This window comes from Labrus mixtus, chromosome 17 (genome assembly GCF_963584025.1).
Source record: "Labrus mixtus chromosome 17, fLabMix1.1, whole genome shotgun sequence".
Taxonomy (NCBI): Eukaryota; Metazoa; Chordata; class Actinopteri; order Labriformes; family Labridae; genus Labrus; species Labrus mixtus.
The window spans coordinates 12,162,928-12,184,144 of NC_083628.1; the positions used below are offsets into that span (position 1 = coordinate 12,162,928).

At 43.4% G+C, this 21,217-nt stretch overlaps 2 protein-coding genes across 4 annotated transcripts; one reads left to right on the forward strand and one right to left on the reverse strand.

Moving 5' to 3' along the window:
* The first annotated feature begins 108 nt into the window (after positions 1-108).
* car15 (carbonic anhydrase 15) lies at positions 109-4,192 on the forward strand. The gene is made up of 8 exons (XM_061061801.1): positions 109-1,504; positions 1,628-1,657; positions 2,669-2,845; positions 2,923-3,068; positions 3,167-3,259; positions 3,341-3,407; positions 3,486-3,646; positions 3,731-4,192. The coding sequence occupies exons 1-8, from the start codon at positions 1,453-1,455 to the stop codon at positions 3,947-3,949; spliced, it is 945 nt and encodes a 314-aa protein (XP_060917784.1). The 5' UTR covers positions 109-1,452; the 3' UTR covers positions 3,950-4,192.
* Positions 4,193-5,637: 1,445 nt separating this feature from the next.
* Positions 5,638-21,165, reverse strand: setd1ba (SET domain containing 1B, histone lysine methyltransferase a). 3 transcript variants are annotated; one of them, XM_061061797.1, is made up of 19 exons: positions 20,942-21,165; positions 20,554-20,705; positions 20,185-20,283; positions 19,623-19,893; positions 18,668-18,789; positions 16,981-18,078; positions 14,014-14,733; positions 13,088-13,261; positions 12,880-12,973; positions 12,563-12,771; positions 12,391-12,466; positions 11,927-12,295; positions 11,688-11,822; positions 10,542-11,048; positions 10,175-10,341; positions 9,965-10,090; positions 9,664-9,783; positions 7,938-8,075; positions 5,638-7,848 (listed from the first exon to the last, which is right to left on the reverse strand). In XM_061061797.1, the coding sequence occupies exons 1-19, from the start codon at positions 21,000-21,002 to the stop codon at positions 7,675-7,677; spliced, it is 4,812 nt and encodes a 1,603-aa protein (XP_060917780.1). In that variant the 5' UTR covers positions 21,003-21,165; the 3' UTR covers positions 5,638-7,674. The 3 variants fall into 3 exon arrangements, with proteins under 3 accessions (XP_060917780.1, XP_060917779.1, XP_060917778.1); XM_061061796.1 differs by having other exon boundaries at positions 11,364-11,822; XM_061061795.1 differs by having other exon boundaries at positions 10,542-11,822.
* Positions 21,166-21,217: the final 52 nt, after the last annotated feature.

A 21,217-nucleotide genomic window follows, 5' to 3' on the forward strand; every position in this document is an offset into this window, starting at 1 on the left:
CAGCTGCAGTGACACAAGTTTCTGTGCTAGACTATGACGGTGTTACAACTCATTTCACTGGATTAGAAATGTTTTATGTATAACAAAACAAATACATTTCATTGTCTTATTTCATAGCCTTTAAACTTAAAGAATGCTTTATTTGCAGGGGAGGGGGGGGGGGGCTTTTTTTTTTTTTTTTCTCCCTGAGGTAGATGTACATCTAATCAAAATGCCAAATAAACTGCACCATGAAGGACGACTCATGCGTCAGTGGTTATGAACACAGCATCCATTACATTTACCTTCCTCTAACTCCTTTGACTCGTGGAGGAAATATCTCTGTCTGCAGTGACCAAATGTCAAAGGATTAAGGTGCGATGTAGGGAAATCCCCGCACTATTCCTGAGTCAAATGATTTAAAGAAAGTGCATATATTGCATTTCACAGTGACTCATAAGGCAGCCGTCAGAGCAGATAGCGATACCCTGCTGGGGTGCATTGTCGCTGAAGAAAAGAGGCTTTGTTCACACAGGCCGAGTAGTGACACAACCACATGATCGTTTTCTAGATGAGGGAGATGTACCACTTGACGCTGAGAAGCTCAGTAAAGATGGATGTCTTTATGAGACAGTGTGGAAAGAACTTAAAAATTAGAAATTAAGGAAACTACTAATACTTTTATTGCATTCACAAGAAGTGCCATAGCAAATACTTGGATGTATTTACAAGACATCATTTTAGAGCATACATTATTGTTTTTTACCCTCTGACTACTCTGCTAATTAGTCAATGTATTTAGATGTAGTTGTTATAGTGACCAAATCAAATAAGTGGATGCATGGCATTTAAAATTTCAATAATTATAATGATCGAAAGTGACTCAGGACAGCACACCAAAATCTTAAATATCCACTTTTTTGATTGCCGCAGACATTTGGGTCAAAGCCCTTCTTCAGTGGCTTCAGGCAAACAAACCCAGACTGTGATGGCAAATAAATGAATCAAAGAAGAAAGACTTACTAAAAGCATATAAACTGTTATTTGTGGGATTTTGTCCCTTTTAGATTTAAATCTGATTCATCTATATTTCTTCAACTACATTTTTATAGCCTGCTGATAAAGTCATGTATGTTCTGTACCTTTCTTATTCCACTTGCTACACATCCTGACTTTCCCATGAGATGAATGGGTCTTATTACTGGTCAGTGGGTATCTTTGCTGGCAGCAGTGGGAAGGAGGGATGGGGTGTGGGGGTGTGGGGGTGTGGGGGTGGGGGCTGTCTCGCATCAATGAGCCTGTTGATCAGAAAAAGACCACTGGACTTGTAATGACACAGATCACTGATCACACCAGGAGGAAAACTCAGCTTCCACCTCGGGCTGCTATTTAAGCAGGACGACGTTCTCCCTCCTCTTGAGTCTACCTCACAAACATACACCTGAGCGGGTTCATCGAGTGCCACATCTGACCATGATTCAGACCGCCGCTCTCCTCATGACTGTTGTTTCATATGTTATTTCAGGTGAGGGTCCTGCTCGAGTTTCAGATGACGAAAATATCCGAAAATATGTTTTTAATTGATTAAAGCTACTTAAATTAAAACAAGGCATTTCTTCTCAACATTTTGCTGTTATTTGTATTCCAGAGGACTACTGTTACACCGAGCCGCACTGTGGTGAGTAATCTACGAGCTAACTATTCATTTGAAACACACAGACAGCAGTTTTAGCATCCTGTCAGAGGACATTAAGCTGGCAAAATCAGGTTGATCTTTTAAATCTCCTTTTTATTAACAGGCTTTAATGTAGATACATTTTAAAGTATCCTGTACCTTTATGTTGTGGGATATATTCAACCAACACCTTTACTGTCTCTGACTGTTGATGTGATTTTAGTTTGGTTGTTGTTTCATGGAAAACTCTTTGTATTACTTTGTTTTTAGAGGTGCTCTACAAATAGGCCTCAAGGTGTTATTATAATAGTTCATTATATTTTATTTTTTTTACTATATTTTACTATAAACAAGTCTATCTTATTTTCAAGAGCTTTCTTAGATTTATATGGAAGCTGTGAATTTTCCAAAATGTATGTCAGCTGATCTTTTTTTCCATGAGACCTCTGAGAATGTTTCTTTAGATGGTGTTGTGGAGACCTAAACGGATTTTGGAGATTTTTAAAAGAAAGAAGGAAGAACAGGAAGTTAAAAAGATGTTTTAGTATCGTGACTGTTTTTCTCAGTGCAGACTACTGTATCTCACCAAAAGGCCCATTGTTCTGTAGCTTTTGATCAGGTCACGCAGTCTTCTTCAGTGGATATCATTTAAATAGGTTTGCCCTTCTTTCACATTGGAAGAGGGGCCTGACTGGTGAAGAGTCAGATCAGGCAAACATTTTTATGTCCATGACACTATATCATAACAATTGGAAAAAGGTTACATTTTATGATCAAAAGCTCTGATACAGCTGTATTTTCAGTTTCAACTTTTACAAGAATTCTAATTATTTAAAAGTCTGTAATCCAACAACAGCTGGGATTTTTTTTTAAACTATCTTTTGATCTTGAACTATCTAATCTCTTGAATAATCTTGATATCCCATGGATGCTCCAGGGTGATTCAAATAACATTCATGTCTTCTGTTCTTTCTGGTCTGTTTGGTTCTTACATGGTTCCTTCACCTCCCTCAGATCCTTATGCATGGGGAGACATGTTCTCGTCCTGTCATCCTTTACTTGAAGAGCTTCACTCCCCCATCAACCTGGACCACCAGATGACCAGAAATGAGTCTCTGGATTCTCTACATCTCGAGGGCTTTGATGCGATCCAAACAGGCCACTGGACGCTTGAAAATGACGGACACTCTGGTGAATATTCCTAACTGAATGAGGATTTGTTTTCTCTTTTTTTTGGTGATGTTTCTAATGTTCCTGGTCACTTCCAGTGGTGCTGCAGGTCAGCAGTGGCATGTCAGTGAGCGGTGGAGGTCTTCCAGGTGTTTATCACACCATGCAGCTGCACTTCCACTGGGGAGGCCCGGCTACTAACGGATCAGAGCACACAGTGCACGGACGCAGATACCCGATGGAGGTACAGTACGGTCAGTAGACAGATCTGCACTGAAATACAGTTTCAAAAGAATAATGCAGAGCAGACTTCCCTTAATGTCTTTTTTTGTGTTTCTCTAGATGCATATTGTCAACATGAAGTCCATCCATCCAAATTTGACGGCAGCCTTAGATGACCCAACAGGACTTGCAGTTCTTGGATTCTTTATTGATGTCAGTTTTCAATGAATCGCGTGCGCTCTTTATTTCTAAGCATTTGTAGTTTTTTTCATCCTGATTTCGCTCCTTTTACAGGTTGCTTATGCAGATAATGTGCACTTCAGACATATATCACAAAAGCTGTCATCTGTCTCTTACAAAGGTATGAAGAAAATCATAACAAATATCTCTTTGGGTTGTTTGCATCTGTTCTCATTATGGCTGTGCATCTTTCCTCAAGGCCAAACTACTAAAGTCAAGCCATTTCCGCTGATGAGCCTTCTGCCGAAGCACAACATGAGTCAGTATTTCCGTTATTACGGCAGCCTCACCACCCCTCCATGTTCACAAGCAGTCATATGGACTCTGTATGAAGTCCCCATCTACATCTCATGGTCCCAAGTAGGTATTTACAGCCATTTTCCAAAATAACTAACGGGGGTTATGCACACAGGGTTTTTTAAAAGTCTTTTTGTTCCTCCTTAGCTGGTTCAGTTTACCTGGCAGATCTTCTCAACAGAGGTGGATGCAGAGCAGGTGACACCTCTTCAGAACAACTTTAGACACATCCACCCAACCTTCAGTCGCATCATCTCCGTGTCCAAAGACGCCAAACTGCTCACAGGGGCGGCGAGTCATATCCACATGTCAGCTATGTCACTGCTTCAAATAATTTTGCTGGGAAGCTTCATGTTTGGACTTTAGCACAACCTGCGTCCCAATTAAGAAACACTTGAACATGTATCATGTTTTTTACTGTTGTTTACCCAAACTTGACATTTAAATGTAGAACTTTCACACATGTACAAAACAATTGACATAGAAAAACAAACTGTGAAGATTAAGTACTGTAAAATGTTAAATAGTTACTAAATGTTTTATGATAGCTGTGTGCATTGAAAATGTACAACTGTTAAATAACCTACATAATATATGTCTTATGTCTTATATGTCTTCAAACTCATTGTTTTTCTGATGGCAGCCATGTTTTTATGACTGAGGGTCTTTCCCACTCATAGCATGATGTTTTCACCACACGCTAATGCTACTACACTTAACAGCTTGTTAATATTTTTTAATTATAACCAAACATTTAAGGCTGAGGCTTATGGGAATGTTATATCATTTGCAGGTTGTTTTAATTCAAATTCTAACATTTAGTACTATGTGCTGCTAGCATGGTTACAAAGAAAGGGAAAGGCAAATAAATGTTAATCAAACATCAACATCAAGAACTGATTCAATGAAAATTTAGTTGAGAATAGTTTTAAAAAAAAGTATTTGTGAATATTATATTACTTTCTAGTGTATTGTGAGCAAGAATATAAAAGTAACGAATAGGCCTACTAGCTTTAGCCACTGACAAGCTAGCAGTGGTACAAACGATAAGTCTGCTTCAATTTATCCCACAAAAGTCCTTTTTCACTGACACTTTGACTTAAAAGGAAAATCACTGGTGTAATTCATTACTTTTAAAAAGGGCTGAATCCATTTAGCCTTCCCTGTTTCCCAGTGTGCCATCTGTGCTACTTTACATTGTGGCTAACTGACAGCTTACTGATGTCTACACTTGAATGGAACAGAGCCATCATCGATGTCATTGGTAACACCTGTTTATGTCCTACCATGACTAGTCAAAAAAAGTCCCATTAAAAACACAGACTACAAAGTAAACTTAGGCTATAAGCTCTCCTGCATTCAGCATGCAAATGATTTCTTGTACCTACACATTTACATAATTTGCATATTTGCCACCAGCATCAATGTAGCAATGGATTTGAAGAATTACACATAAAATCTCCACCTTTTTACATTTATAATATTAATATTAATTACTGTACTCAAACAATAAACACCATGTCTTATCTTGTGTAACATTTGCCATTTTTGGCAAGTGGGAGGCATTACTTATTGCTTCCCGTTTGTTGAGGCAGTGGCTATTATGCAAAAGAGGCTTTTATTTTGTGGGTTGCAAATTTGTCAAGGTTTGTCCGCATAAATGTGACATCTTTAAATTTACACAACCGAGCAAATACATGAGAGTTTCTCACATAACAAGAACACAGGTGAAGTGATAATAGGACCAATCAGACTTTTTGCCATGCGAGCTCTCGCACCTCAACTCATACTCTCTTAATCGAGTAAATCGTTTCTTCAGTTGTACCAAACCTTGTTTTTTAAACAAGGTATGTCTTGGTGACCTTTTTTCTACTGGCTGTGTGTTTGGAGGACAGTGGATCACATGACCCTTTTCTCTATCAAACCAGCCTGACACAGAGGCATTGTTTGCTCTGCTGCTGCCATCAGTCTCCATTCAAGAACATTCAGCTAAAGGAGGACAGTGTCTTCTCATAAATACTGCTCACTTGACGCTTCACAAGAAAACAACAGCCTTTTATGGATGTATGCAAAATTGCTTTATTTCCATTTTCCTTTTTCATACATTTGTCGTGTAATAAATAGACCTAAGAAACAGGCTGATGCCTCAATCCTCTTCCCATGCCGATTCTGCAACTTTTTTTTCCTCCACACCGCAAACAACTTTTCATAGAATTTACAACAGAAAATAAAAAAAAACAAGCTTGACACAAGCTGAATTTTCCTGCTACCAGCTCATCTCCTGTCTCGTATTTTACATAGATCTCTGAGCTGAGTTTATGTAGCAAATCCCAGGGAACAAAAATATATATATATATATTTATATAGTATTCACAGTTACAGTATTTACAGATTCTAGGATTAGGAAGCAAATGGGCAGAAAATGAAGACGTTTCTACAAGAAACAATCTTTCCAAAAAGGAGGTGGAGACCTTTCCTGTACACAGTGGACCTTTTTCTTTAAATAAACAACCTTTTAAATCCTTAGATTCCTTTTACAGATCCCTGAAAATATCTTTAAATACTCAGTCTTTTGTTAAAAAAAGAGAAATAGAGAGAGATGCATCTTAAAAGTGTAACCCCTGTGAAGGTAAAAAAAAAAGCTTTAGATCTTCTGTACAAGTAATCATATACAATATAAACATCAATGGTGAAAAAAAAAAAAAAACGTTAATCAAACTGAATGAAAAAGCAATGATCTACTTGGTCTTGAGGGAGTTGCTAATCAGAAGTGCAAGCCTCGAGTGCATTATTTTTTTTATCTTAATGAGATCATAAAGAAAGAAGAACCCTTGCTGTCTGTCTGGGTCAGACAAACACGTCTGTCTTGCAGTCATCATCATCATCATCATCAACAACACTGTAAGAGTAATCAAGTGTTTCAGATGAACAGGAATCTATTAGTGACGGTCAAAAAGCCGGAAAAAAAACATCGTCGTCAAACACCCGCAGCGCTGGAAAAAATAGGCAGCAACTTTTTGTACAAGTCTTTTGAATTGGTCACCTGCTGCTCATCTTAAGCACAGACAATAACACAATCATATGGCACTTAAAAATGACAAATTATGTTTTCTTCTAAACTTAGTTTGAACGCTGCCCAGTGGATGAAAGACAGGTGTTGATTCACTTTTCTTTCTCTGCATGATTAGTTGGAGTTTCTCTCAAGCGGCCTACAGTGGGCAGTGCACTCGCATTCACAAGATATGATCAACTCAATCGGGACACACATTCACACATTCACACACACACACGTATATAGTGTCTTTGAGGAACAAGCGAGAAGAGGACTACCTTAACAAAAACGGGAAAACACTGAAATATCATTAATACAAATGTTCCACTTTCATTTGAACTTTTTTTTTTGCATAAACAAATAGAGAGCAGCATGATCCGTAATTGGCTGGTATTCCAGAATTTGTGGTAGGTTTAGACCAATTTTTTTTGCTTGTTTTTTTTTTTTTCTTTGAACTTCCGTCATTTATTTTCCACGTAAAGATAACTTGTGCGGGGGAGGCGGGAGTGAAAGGCAGGAGTTGGCCCGGGCCACGACACTCTGCTGCCATCCGCTGTCTGCCATGTGTTCAGGCCTCAGGTTTGTGCGCCTCAACAGCGTTAGAAAGCAGCTGAACATGTTTGTGTTTGTGTTTCTTTAACCGAGTGTGGTGTAGGTAAAGCTTATGAGACGACCCAGAGGGGGGGGAAAGTGTAAAAAAAAACTGTACAAAGCAGGACTGGATGTGGAAGAAACCATGCTCAAATACTGTCCCGTGTTGACAGGAGAAGGGGAGGGGGATGCTGTACCAGCAAGTCAAGTGTTTTCGTAATTCTGGGTAATCACTGGCAGAGGTAAAAAAACTATGTTGTTGTTTTTTTTTTTCATTTCAAGAGCACCATAAATCGTAAACAATCTAGATTTTAATATGTGAAGAGCACCTTACGGGAAGCAAGGATATTTCCTCTTCACTTTCCCCTCACCTGAAGTCTCCTCTGTGAAACTTCAGTTCAAGGATAGCACTTTCACATGCAGGAGGGGGATCCACCTCAAATGGACGTTAATTGAGCGTTCCCCTGCAGTTCTCCGCCCCGCACAAACAGGGGATCTTCTCGTCCTCGATGGGGAACTTGTAGTCGTACGTGATCTCCTCGTTGACGTTAATCGGCTGCCTGGAGTAGATCACGATCTTCTTTTGAGACTCCACCGTGATCACCTTCGCATAACAGTTAGGCTGCGAAGAAAAGGCAAAGGAGTGAGAATGTGCGGCGCCGATGCGTAGACAAACTAAACGACGACTAAATGACGTGGACGTTGTCTTACATTGCAGCTGTGGTTGATGAAACGGGCAAAGTTGCCACACTTGGTAGCGTCTATGATGGTGTCGTGGTCCACGCGGAACATGTAGCTGCTGCCGATGCCCTCCTCCTCGTAGCGCTTCTCCCGCATGTCCGCAATCACCTTGTGAAGGGAAGAATAGTCGAAGGTTACAAGTTTGCTAGCTTTGAAATGAAACCATTTTGGACATAGAATATCCACCTGCTCTCTACAGTCATTGCCTCTATGTGCGGTGCTTGATCGCTTCAGTAGCTCTGGTACTTTCAAACATGATGAGCCAACATTCTCGGCTGCAGTCCTGCTTTAATGACAAACCTGACTAAATGTTTACATCCGAGATAGTGTGTCCAATAAAGAAGAGGCTGTACAGAGTCCCGTATAAAAGGTAACTTTGTAACATTTGTGTTTCAATGATTTAGTGAATTATTTACATGCTGAACTTTGACTGTTATAAAATCACGCCTGTTTTCACCTTTGGGTTATGTAGGTAGAAGTTATTTTTGATCCAGGGTTTGCTGGAGCACTTCAGCATTTTATTGTAAGTTGTGTTCTGTACTAAAAAAAAGCCGAGATTACACTTTTTGAATATCGTAAGTTAGAGGAACTATCCACTAGAGAGTTCCCTGAATACTACACACCATGGGGACTTTGTTCTGTCTGCATTTGCACCGCCATGGTACCTACTCTGAAGCAGGAGCAGATAAGGTTCTTCTTAACGGAGTTCTAGGAACTAAAATAGTTAATATTTCCTGCGGTGCGGAATCAATTAAAAGGTGCAGGGCTCCAACACTTGTAGAGCAATCAAGAAGTTCCTGCAGTCTGGAAAAAAAATGCTACTGTATATTCAGAAGTCTAAAAATGTCTATAAATTATAATATATTTTTTTATTATTATAATGATTTTTCAAAATTTTCCGAAGAAGTGTACAAAAAATAAAATATAAGGATAAAACAGATTCATTCAGTTTAAAAAAAAATGATGAAACAATTCTGATGTTACCCTCCAAGATTTCAATCTGTAATAGATATAAGGAGATGCAGTCCAATATCTTACATAATGTTTATATAGCTCCATATGTTTATAGCTAATACTGGAACTAGAATGCATTGTCTTTGGGAGTGTGAAAAAATGCAATTATTTTGGAAGGCGGTATGTGGAGAAATAGGCACGGTGATAGGACAACAAGTGCCTCCTGGCCCACTTCTATGCCTCCTAGGAAGTCTACCGAACCCTTTGAAGGAACATAAAGACATAATCCAATTTCTTTTAATGTTGGCTAGGAAGGCTATAATGACACAATGGGTTGGGGACGAATCCCCTACTGTTCACTTGCGGAAATCTCTGATATCTGATGTTGTGACGTTAGAAAAGTTAAGATACTGTATCGGAGGAAAGACTCATCTCTTTAAAAGGAAATGGGAGAAGCCTTTGAATCTTCTAAATGTTAAGTGCAACTTATCATAATGATCCCTGAATGATTATCTTGCTATTGTACAACATCACTGTTAATCACATGTATACTATACTGGTAGATGCTGAATGTGACTACTGGACCAACTATGCAAATACTTTGCTAAAGTGCACTGAGCTGTTATTGTTTTGTATTTGAAAATCAATAAAAATAATGTTAAAAAAATAATAATGATGAAACATTGTACATACCCAGAGAAAAAAAAACCCACTTCAAACCAACCAATCAGCTGCATCTCACCTGTCTGATGTTCTGCCCCACGTACTCGATGACCATTTCATCCGCAGCGATAGGCTCCATGGCAAACAGACCCCAGTCGTGGATGTGCGACCTGCAGAATCGGATCCTTTTCTTTCGGAACTAAGAGAAAAAAGTGGAGCAAGGTGTCACTTTTAGTAACAGACAAGCCGCCTGGGTCTGGCTTTCAGGATTAAAGTTATGTCAATGACATCTGTGTCTGTGTGAATGTCTTATGCCCTTGTTCACAATTCTTTTCTACGTTTCAGCTGCTGGAGCAAAATTCGGGTTTGGTGGTGTTTACCTTCAGCTGGTTGAACTTCAGCAGGTCACTGTCGCACGCAAACGAGGAGAGCAACCGCCTCTGCTCCGACCGCCGCTCTGAACCAGATCTGGTAGAGGCGTGCACCTGTGCAGGAATACTCATACCCTAGAGGGAGGACAGGGAGTTAAGATTTGTTTGCCCAAATTAGCAGGTTGAAATAATCAGGAAACATTTTTTTTTTTCCCGCACCTGTGTGTCCATCGGCGGCTCCTCCGACTGCAGCTTCGTGCTCTGGAGGTATTTGATCTTGTCCTTCTTGTCGATCTTGTAGTATCCCTCGCTTCTCGCACATCCGGTCATGTGATCCCTCATGCCGTCGTCTCTTCTCTTCTTCTTCACGCCCAGGATGTTGGTTGGTGCAGGGAAGTCAAGGAAGAAACTGGAAACACTTTAAACCACAGCTAGAATGCAACCAGACTTCAGAAGATTAAAAGCAATACCAGCCGAACACTTCCATGTTTTCACCACCAGGGGGGGCTGCTATTTGTTACACACAGTGCAAAACAACTATTTAAGTTCCCTGAACACAATTATTGACTTTAGCAGTAAAGGATATCAGGATGGTTGACCCAAAGCGTGTCGTTGAGCCAGTCGTTGCCGTTATCCTGCTGCAGCATCTTGTCATAGGTAATCTGCAGAAGCCTCATGTCCTCCTCGTCTATCCCCTCATTCCAGATGTCGTAAAGGATGGTCATCTCCTCAAATTCGGAGCGTGGGTTGAAGTACGGCCGGGGCGGCGAGGTGACGGGGGACAGTAACAGTTCCTCCCATTTTCGTCGGGCCCTCCGCGTCGGCTTCACCACCACGGGGGCCTCGTCGTCGTAGGAAAGGAAGCCGTCTTCTGCAGGCAGAACCGTCTGCGGCTCCACCTTCACTTCCCTGAAGTCCAGGCTCGGGTGGTCCGGGGACTTGGAGGACATTTGCATGGATAGCTCACGGAGGTGTGCGTCATGAGGCAGGAGGGTGGACTCAGATGAGAGCTCCAGAGAGTCTTCAGACGCAGAGAGAGCCGAGGTCTTTTTGTTTTTGGATCGTCCGGGTTTCTTCTTTGAGGAGGGGGTATCTGATGGCACAGGGACATCTACAGTGAGACCAGAGGGCAGATCGCCTGGGACTCGAGCGGGGAGCTCTGTTCCAGCTGAGAGAGTTTGGTTAGGCAGGACACTGACAGGAGGCTCCTTAAAAACTGGTCTATCATCTATACTCTCGGAGGAGATTTTCCTATTTAGAGTTAGTGCGGCGGGGTCAGGGAAGACAGGGGTAAAGGTTAGGTCTCTTCCTGGAGTGCGGGGGACTCCAGCGCTAAGAACAGGGGACTGGGAGGGGTAGGAAAAGGGGCTACCGGGGATGTGGGGGGAGCTAAGCAGGAGGCTGCTACCTGTCAACGGGGCGTCACTTCCGGGCGTATTGGGCACAGTGTCTGTGCTGTGAGACTTGCCCAGGCTTCTGGCTCGCTCCAGCAGGTCCCGGCCCGGCGTGCGAGGGATGTCCTCGTCTGTGGGGAGGCGTGGCCGCTGAGGCAAGTCGGGCAGAAGACCGGGGGGTGGGTGTAGGAGGGAGCGGCCTTCTAGTGCCGGGTGAGGAGGGAGAGGGAGGTGCATTAAAGATGCAGAGGTGGATTTGGGGACGGGTGTGTTTGCTTCTAAGTGGGTGGGGGCTAATCGACCAGGGGTGCAGGGGACCTCCTCTGGCTCTGCTTTACCTTTGGCCTTCGTCTCCTGGTCGCTGTCAGGCAGGGCACCTGTGGGTGTAGACGGCTGGAGGTTGGCTACCCGCTCCTGGGGTTCAGGCTTCACTACGGGAATCTTTCCGTCCACACTGATGACTCGCTCTTTAACTAGAAGTCATAAAAAAGATATATCTCATATAACCTCTTAAATCTGTCCTTGAAAATGATTCCTATTTTCTCCAAATTCTGTATAAAAAGGGTGAAAAACTCACCTAGGAGTCCTTTGGGCGATGGTGGTTTCCTGTCCTCCATGACCTCCTCTTTAGGACTTGGAGGTCTGTGGTTAGCTTTACTGCTCAGCTCCTCCCTGCTCCTCTGGTCCTCCTTTTCCTCTGAAAGCGGTCTTGCAGTCGGGCTTGATGCTTTGGTCTTTGCCTCCTCCCCCTCTTCATCAGAAGACGAAGACGACGAGGACGAAGACGTCGAGGAGGTGTCTGCCTTTTTGACATCATTGTCTACTTCACGGGAAGCCTTCTCGTCGTCCTCCTCCTCCTCCTCCTCCGAGCTTAACTCGTACTCTGAAGAGGAGTCATCGCTGTCTCCTGAGGAGTCCGACCTGGCCTTGGAGGAAGCCGAACTTTCTGCTTGCGTGAGAAAAAGGGGGAATAGAAATGATTTATATCAAGAAAAAAAAGACAAGAAAACAAAAGCAAAAAACTGTTGCTCTTCAAAGTACCATCATCAGAAGAATCTGAGGAAGCGCTTTCACTGGATGAGTCGTCTTCATCATCACCGTCCTCATCACCACTTTCCTGAAAGAGGATTTTAAACAAATCAATAAATATCTACCGCACCGTGTAAAAGTTTAGACACGACAATAAATGGTTCACTGCTCCAAAGCAGCTTACTTTGCCGGACAGCCTATCAGCAGCCTCCGTTCCGTCAGGCTCCTGCTCCCTGTCTGATAATGACTCCTCCTCCTTCCCCGAGGTGTCCACCTCCTCCTCGCCCTCACTGTCCAGTTCAAGAGGACGCGAGTGCCGTCGCTTTGCTGACAAACCATCGGCATCCACTTTGGAATCATCCGAAGGGAGTCCAGTGGCTTCTCGATCCCGGTCTGATGGAAATGAACAACAGGATGAATGAACAATGACAACAGCAGGAAAAAAAAAAGACTATCTGAAAAGAAGATGTAGGGACAAACTAGTATTTAGTTTGCGGTTACCTTCATCCTCCAGCTCGTCGTCTACAGGAGTGGAGGGTCGTGCTCGTTTGTTGTCTCCCACTGCTGTAGTCTCAGGTGGGTCTTTTCTTTTCACCTGAACACAACATGCAACCATTAAGCACCAGACAGTGGCCCAGTGGATGTAAAAAAAACAAAAAACAAAAAACATTCTGTCTGTGTAATCTAAAAGACAAATGTAAAGGCTAACCTTGAAGGAAGGTAAGCGGATGGCTCCTCGCAAACCAATCCCCAGGCCCATCCCCTCATAGCCCAGCCCCTCCCCCTTGTTCCAGTTCTCCAGCAGGCTTGAGCCCATGGTCTCTTTGGGTTTGGGTTTTTCTTCTTCCTTCCCCTCTACACCCTTCACTGGAGTCAAAGATGCCTAGGGAAAAAAAAGACAAGAATTTTCCATTTGAGGTGTTTTTGTATTAACTCTGAACAATACATCATTTAAAAAAATAGATTCATCCTTTTTTTTTTTTCTACCTGATTCAGACTACAGAACACTTTTCATCATGCACAGTCCCCTTCACATGTAAATGATGAGTATGTTATTATTTTCTAGTTCTCCATTAATTGTTGATTCTACTAAGGTGCTGAAAAATGTAAATAATGGCACATTTTCCAGAGCAAAGCGAACACATTTATCGACCATTAATCCTTAAACTGGACTTCTTTAGTCATCTTTTTTTGCACCCCAGCAACAAGCTGTCAGAATCCTCATTCAAGTTTTAGTTAGTCACCTTTTCATTAACGGTGCTTGGCAAAATGCTGTTTTGTAAAAGTGTGAGATTTTGGGGGACGTAGGTTGGACAAAATGACACACTGGTTAAAAGCACATAGCATGGTTGTTTCAGTTGTTTCTTTTTAAATATTCTCAATCATTACTTCATCCAGGATTTTGCTCTCAAACTGAATTATACACTGGTAAGCCAGCAGAATGACTTTACCCTAACGTCACTGAATTCATTGCTTCTATCTGATATAATGACTTCATATCATTTGGACAGTATGAGGCTGTTGTATCAGGGTGTACAAGTAGAAGTCGGTTTGATGAATTGGTGGATAATCGCTCGATATACTCTGCAGGCGACACTGTAGTTTAGGTCTTGGAAAGTAAAATAAAAGACTTACCTTTGCTGAGCGTTCCTTCTTTTCCCACCAATCATCAAAGGCTCTGAAAGCCACCACCTCCACCATCTTGCGGTTGAGGTCCCTCTTCATGATGGCCTTCAGCTCTTTGACAATGACGAGCAGCACCCCGTCTACGGTTGCTTTGTGGGGATCCTCCTTTTTGCTCTCATATCCAGGAGGTGGAACGGTGGGGTTAAACTTTGGTATACTGGGGTGCTGCCACTGTTGTCCGGGTGCTCCTGTGCTGCTAGCAGGCGTAGCACCCATAGACGGAGGTTGATAAGGTCCTCCATAGGGCCCCGACGCACCACCGTCCAAAAAATGTGGGAAAGGAAATGGCCCTCGAGTCTGCGCAATGCGACTCAGCATCTGCTGCTGCATCTGGAAGGACATTGGGACGGTGCTGCTCCACTGCTCCCAGCGCAGGCAGTTCATCAGCTCCATCTGCACCAGCGGCATCATGCTCGGAGCGTAGGGACCCATGTGGGGCAGCAAATGATGAGGCACCCCGGGGTGAGCAGCCAGGTGAGCAGGGTGTCCCTGGACGGCAGAGTGCAGGTGGTGGTGCGGGATGGGGAAGCCGGCCTGGTGGGGGATGTGGGGGAAGCCGTGGGGAGGCATGGTGATGGTCTGCATCTGGCCACAGTCCCCACTGGTGATGGGAGTCCCCGGCATCTCGTCGTCAGAGATCTCCATGTCTTCTCCTGACGACTGATGACCCTGTAGGAAAACTTAGCAGGTCAGGACATCTTTTTTTTCCCACAGATTTGACAGCTTTAATCACATGTCCCTCTGATCTCAATCATGACTTAGCAGATTTACCTTTTCTTTCTTATCATTTTCAACACAATATCTCTCATCAGCATTATCATAGATTCATTGACATGTGTTGTACAGGTCAAAGAGGTCAATCAGGCTTTTGAAATCAGAGCACCAAATGATATAAGATCTGACATATGAGGTTGATTTGAGTTCAAAGTTTAACATCTATAAAGACAAACACAGCTGACCCATGCAGTCGCTCCCAAATCCAAACAGATCTGTTTGCTTTTTATTAAACTATTAACTCCTCAAACCACAGCAGATAAAAAGTATATAGAACAGTATTAACACGAGGACCACAGAGACAGTCATTGTGTTTGTAATGTGTGTTACATTTTGTATCAGTATGGCTGTTTGATTACTATTGCAAAATACACATTAGAGTTTTGAGTTGTTCTCCCTGAATCAGCTAAAACTGTAATTTTGACCACATTCATGTAAAACAGTTCATTCGTTAAGTGTTAGATCCAATTTCACACTTGTGTTACTGTAGCATAACCTAGAAAAAAAAAACATTTTGTTTTGCATGTCATAATGCATTATGAAAGAATTTCAGGATAAATACAGATTGAATTTTCACATTTCTTCTGACAGACTGACTGACTGTTTTGCCATATGAGCGTAAATGCATGTCACATGTTTTCATGAAAGTTTCTGCTATGTTTTGAAATATAAATTGGTGATCCTTTTTTTTAAAGTAACTTTATCCTTAGAGCTAAGGGGAAATGATCCACTATTTGTTATTATTCATATTGAGGGATTTTTTTTGTCTTTATTTGATGGGAAAGCTGAAGATGAGACAGGACGTGTGAGGACAGAGACTGAGGGGTTGACATGCACCAATTAGCATCAGGACCGGGAGTAGAACCTGCAACCAGTGTGATGAGGTCTGTGGCCTGTCTACATGGGGCGCTTGCTCTACCAGTTGAGCTAAATCAGAACCTTATTATTTAATATTTAAAAATCTATATAACTGAAGATGTACCTTGTCCCTGCAGCTATGGATTACATTATTCTTATGAATATAAGATATCTTCATGAGGCAGGTCTCTCCTTGACATGAACTTTCTCAACATTACAGATATATTTCATCTCTGATTCTATGTCTATATTGAAATGATGTGCAAAAATGCATGAGCAGTAAGAGAGCTATTCTATCCAGAAGTTTTAATTGTTAAACATATCAGAGTGAAATCATCTTCTTTGCTGTTAATGATCTTCAAAAGGTTTTGTGTTAAAACAGTTGCAGAAATGAAAGTGAGTGGAGTTAACGCATCATGGGAGTGGCGTCGTACACAAATGACCCGATCGCACGGCTTGCTTTTGTCTGACAACTTTCTCACAAGTTGAAATGTGAGAACGTGGGACGCTGCGGGGCCGAGCGTGGCTGTCAGGCTCAGCAAAAAACCAGCGAGTGTGCTTCTGAATGGGGCCCTCAGCCAAACTGTGCCTTCCTGCATGTGAGTGTGTGCGGTGAGTGTAAGAAAGAGGAAACAAGAGTGTTCCAATTCCCCAACAGCAGAGAGGCTCCTGTTTCTCTTTTTCGACCGAAAATTTAGAAACTCAACTTCCAACAAGCCAGATGGTGTTTACTGTGACTTCAAACAAGGAGAGCCACTTGTTTGAATATGAAGGTTGGAATGAAAAGTTTTCATTCATAACTCCAAGGAATACAGCGCGTGCAATACACTTTTTTTCTAATGCCATTCTTGGTCTTTAAAAAAAAAAAAAACTAGATAAAAGTTGTTTAAGAATACATACAGGTAATCTACACAGCAAATATTAGGATAGATTTTCACTGAGACTCCTTTTTGTGGTACCTTCCATGCATAATAACTGTTCAAACTCAAGCAGAGAGAACACAATGAAACAAAAGGGAAAGTCTACTACCTGCACTGAAACTAGACCTGACTTCCGGTGTCTTCGGTTTAACTGTCATTCAAAGCTGGAAGTAAATATCAGCACTGTGCTACTATCAACTAATCAGGACGATCAACACAGGCGACTTTTAGCAACATTTAGCACTCCTTTGATGCTGCTTTCAGTGAAATAGGAAATACTTAGCATCTTGACATAATTGCCTGTAATCATTACAGGCAAAGATAAAAGTTTTGTGCAGATATGACAAAACATCCTCTGGCTTACCGTTTCCATTGTATCAGTGGGCGTGTGGACTCGAAAGTGTCCGTCTTTGAGCTCACTGTTGCTCTTCTCCTGGACAGGCGAGCTGCTTCTCTTGACCAAGGCCGCCGTTCCAGGAATCGGCTCTTCATCTTCCGAGTCTGGTAGCGGGGTGGGACTGATGTCCTCTAAACCTGTGCTGGAGGGGCGGGAGTTTAGCTGGCCACCTTGGGAGCCACTCGTGTAAGGGGGGATCGGGGAGAGCTGAGAGGACGAGGAGGAAATCGGACTGCCCTCCATCCTCACTTCAGTGTCCGAGTCTCGCTCCTCGAGGAACGGCAGAAGCTTTGTCCTTTTTTCCTTGAGGAGCATCTCTATGCGGGAATCCAGGCTATTTCGCTCTGGGTCTAGCGTAGGGGAGCCGGGCGAGGGGCAGTGTTCTGGCGTTTGAGGAGGAGGCGTGGTGGGATGGGGACTGGGTTCCGGCGGGGGTTCTGGGATGGGAGGAGTTTCAGGTCTATCCTTGACAGGTAAAAAGTCTGTGGCGGCTGCTAGAGGCGGCTGTGGTGGTCGGAGATACTCACCCTCCCTTTGGGCAGGGTGATGGAAAGCTGGCTCTGACGGGGGGAATGCAGGGGGCAAAGGGGCCTGATAGGGCGAGAAAGCAGACTTAAAATTGGGTGTAGCAGGCGGGGGTGCCGTGTAGGTGAAGGAGGGGGTGGACGGTGGAGGTTCAGGCGGGGTGAGTTGGTGCGGTTTAAAGGATTCCGATGATGTTGTACTTCGGTACATGTTGCTGCGGTACTGAGGTCTCTCCGGCCTGCGGTTGTATGCATCCTGGAACTTACTCTCATGTCTGCGAGATTTGTAAGCTCCGGAGCTCTCAGGCCGGCCGGACTGATACGCGGGCGTGGACTGCCTGCTGGAGAAGTTGGAGTCTTGTGAGAAGGGCGTACCGGTCTGGCGTGGGGTATGAGGGGTACCCTGGGATTGGGGTGTGTCCTGCCTTAGGCTGGAGTAGCCCGTTTCCAGGGACAGTGGAGTGGTGGAGCTGCTGGGGGGCAATGTTCCTCCAACAGCAGACACGCTGCTCTCTGACAGCCTGCGGATCGGCTCACAGGCCTGAGAGGAGAGAGAGACAGAGTCAGGAGGAATCTGGGTGTCAAAGGCAAACATTCACACTAAACACAAATGACATAACTTCTAATTGGGAGTGTATTTAGGATGAAACTTTAACGCATCTGTTTCAATCCAATCATTAAAAAGAGTTGAATACTTTTCCCAACATGACTAACTTTGCCGTCTACACCTGCAGAGTTCTTAAAAAAAAAATGTAAATATCAGAGAACCTAAACACGATGCCTGAACAGACACATGCTACAAGGCCAAAGTGCACGTTTCTTTGTGGTTTCAGTCCACAACCAAGGGTCGGGATAACATTTACACTCCTCTACTCCACCACCTGCTGAACTGATAAACTAGATCACTGATAAGGGTGTCAGTTGAGACTGAAGTTTGTTTCGACAAAGAAACAGTAAAACTGAGCCATCACAACTACACGGCAGTATCCAACTATTGCAAAACCTAGTAGAGACCGCATCAAATAGCACTATCAGAGTCCCACTGTCACAGCTAAAAGAGGGATTAACCACAACCTAAACATACTCAACTGTTTTGCATAGAAGAGGAGTTTTTTTTTGTTTTTTTTTACCAGTAAGGCTTCTGCCAAGCTCCGAGGGGAAATTTCTCTGGCTTCCTCTCCTCCAACAGGCAGGGTCCGTGGGGTGTAGCTGCCATTCATCAAGAGCTGGAAGTACCTGAGGCGATTCTCACCTGCAGAACAGCAAACATGCTCATGCCAGGTCTATAAAGCGGAATTCCAGCACGCTTCAATACAGCTGATCGGGCATGCTTTGAATACTGAAGCAAAATCTAAACATTTGTAATAAGGGGCTGTCTGAAGCAACACTGAAGCAAAATAACATTACCCACACATTATTATTATTATTATTAACCATCAACACAAAGCATTAAGCACCATTATTTAACATATGCAAACTATATTTCTCTCTAAGCCTCATTTATGGGAATAATTCAAGATTACTGAACTTGTGTAGCCATTAAAACTTTTTTAAATCATCCACTATTTTAATAACTAAATGAGCACAACAGGTGAAAACTATTGTTCCCAGCTTAATAATAATTACTATTTTATTTTGTTAAGGGAAGTTGCTGCACCTAAAGTAAAACAACAGGAGGGCTTTTTTCTATGTTAAAGTGCTACAGGTGGAAAGAAAAAAATGGCTAAAATAGTTATTAAAGAGCAAGTCATTGAGGGGATCTGATCAGGGACTGAGACTCTAACAGATCGGTTAGTGTTTGTTTATGGGTTGAAATTATGCACAGTGGGAGTACACAGCACCCTCTGCTCTGGGCTTGTGGGAGCAAGCTAACATTCACTGAAATTCAATTACCAAACGTTACTAGGCAACGCACGTAAATGTATGCACGTGACTGCCTTACTTCTATAATGACTCAAAACAAGACAACACTTTAACTTTGACGACAATATTTTTTTTCCTACAGCATATAGAGAGAGAGAGTGCTCAATCGTGCATAAATGCGGGTTACAAGTCGTTTCCTTGAAAGTCTGAATCACTGTTTACCTTTCGGGTCCAGCTCCACGTGGATGATGTTTCCCATAACAGACGTGTCGTGGAGCGACTGCACGGCCACCTTGGCAGCTTTCACGGTTTCAAAAACAACTTTGGCAATTCCCAAGTGCTTTTTATTCTTCGGATTGTACAAGATCTCCACTTCCTCGATTTCTCCGAATTTCTTGCACATATCGGTAAGAAACCCTTCCCTGATGTTGTCGTTAAGCCGGGCGAATGTCACCTCCTTTGGAGGCACGGGGCCGATGTAGCACTCATCGATCTGCAACAAGGAGGAAAGGAGTTACTGTTACAGGTGCTTTTCCTGTTTATGTTGCACCATGCGTGATCTGACAGTTGATATAAAGGACAAGTAGTAACTCTGAACATGCAGATCCAGTCAGCCATGTGCACGTGTGTTATTCTAGTTTTTGACATCCATCCGACAATCAAACTTTTACTCCACGTCCCAAAGATGACCGAGGGGGTGTGTCTGCAACTTCTGACAGCCCCCCCCCCTATTCCTCAAGGAAAAAAAGCGGACAACATGCTGGGTTTCTGTCGGAGCAGGTACCTTAAATTTCGGCACAGGTAGGTCCGTTTCTTTATACTTAGTCCATAGACGACCGATCCTCGGGTCCCGGACCATGTCCACTGGTGGTATCCCGGGGTTCTGTTTGAGATGAGATGAGAGGAGAGGAGAGGAGGGGGGGGGGGGGGGGGGGGGTACAGTGTTATCATCCCATTCACAACTTTACACAGCGAGAACTTGTCGCAAAAGTACTTTAACACAGGTGTTTGTCCGACACGAGCACCGCCGACCTGCCGCTCCAGGTGCTGGAACGTGCCAGTGGCAAGTCAGCGGCAACACGGACACATTGTAACCTATCATGGAGGTCGGGCTCGCTCGGTTACTATTGTAGCCGATGCGTGGTCCACTTACGGGCATGTTGAAAGTCAGCCCGTCGTAGCGATACAGTTTGTGGGATCCCTTCTTCAGCGCCGGGTCGATTATCAACTTGTAACTTCTCCAGTGGTGACTCCGCTTCTCCGCCGAGCCGCAGACGGGATGACTGTCCATGCCGTTCGCCAGACCTGAAACGACAGGCAGCGACAAGGAGAGAGGAGCTATCGTGAGGCAACGCCAAACACGGTCCCGTTACCAGCAACCCCCCAAAACACTTTGCAACAGTCAAACATTACAGATGCATGACTTTGTGGGTAAGGGGGAGCCCCAAGTGAGAGGGGAAAACGGGATCTAGCGTAGATCCCAGTTACGGAAAACAGGCATTAGGAGGGCTGGAGAAAGAGGGAAAAAAGAACAAGCTTACTTGAACTCTGCTTTCTGCCATGGTCTTCGTTCAATCTGTTTCTCTCCCCTGGCTTGGACATGTTTTGTCCGATCGAGTATTTTTGTTTCTGTAATTGATGAAAAGACGAAATCGCTCTCCTTTTCGCCGCTTACATTACATGATTTAGCTTGAAGAATACAGCCTCCTTTTCGGCTAGAGCCAACACATATTGTGTGCCTCTAGTCTGTAGCTTCTGTCTCTCCCACAATACACCGCTAGGCTTGCCTTACCTCATACGACAGCCGCACTTTCGTT

Excerpts from the sequence above, each read along its gene's own strand:
- setd1ba (XM_061061795.1), bottom strand. The coding sequence starts at position 21,002 with ATGTCCAAGCCAGGGGAGAGAAACAGATTGAACGAAGACCATGGCAGA. Across the intron at positions 12,296-12,390 it reads CTCAGATTCTTCTGATGATG|AAAGTTCGGCTTCCTCCAAG; the intron begins GTACTTTGAAGA and ends TCACGCAAGCAG. Across the intron at positions 11,823-11,926 it reads ATCGCCCAAAGGACTCCTAG|TTAAAGAGCGAGTCATCAGT; the intron begins GTGAGTTTTTCA and ends TATGACTTCTAG.
- car15 (XM_061061801.1), top strand. The coding sequence starts at position 1,453 with ATGATTCAGACCGCCGCTCTCCTCATGACTGTTGTTTCATATGTTATT. Across the intron at positions 1,658-2,668 it reads TTACACCGAGCCGCACTGTG|ATCCTTATGCATGGGGAGAC; the intron begins GTGAGTAATCTA and ends CACCTCCCTCAG. Across the intron at positions 3,260-3,340 it reads TTCTTGGATTCTTTATTGAT|GTTGCTTATGCAGATAATGT; the intron begins GTCAGTTTTCAA and ends CTCCTTTTACAG.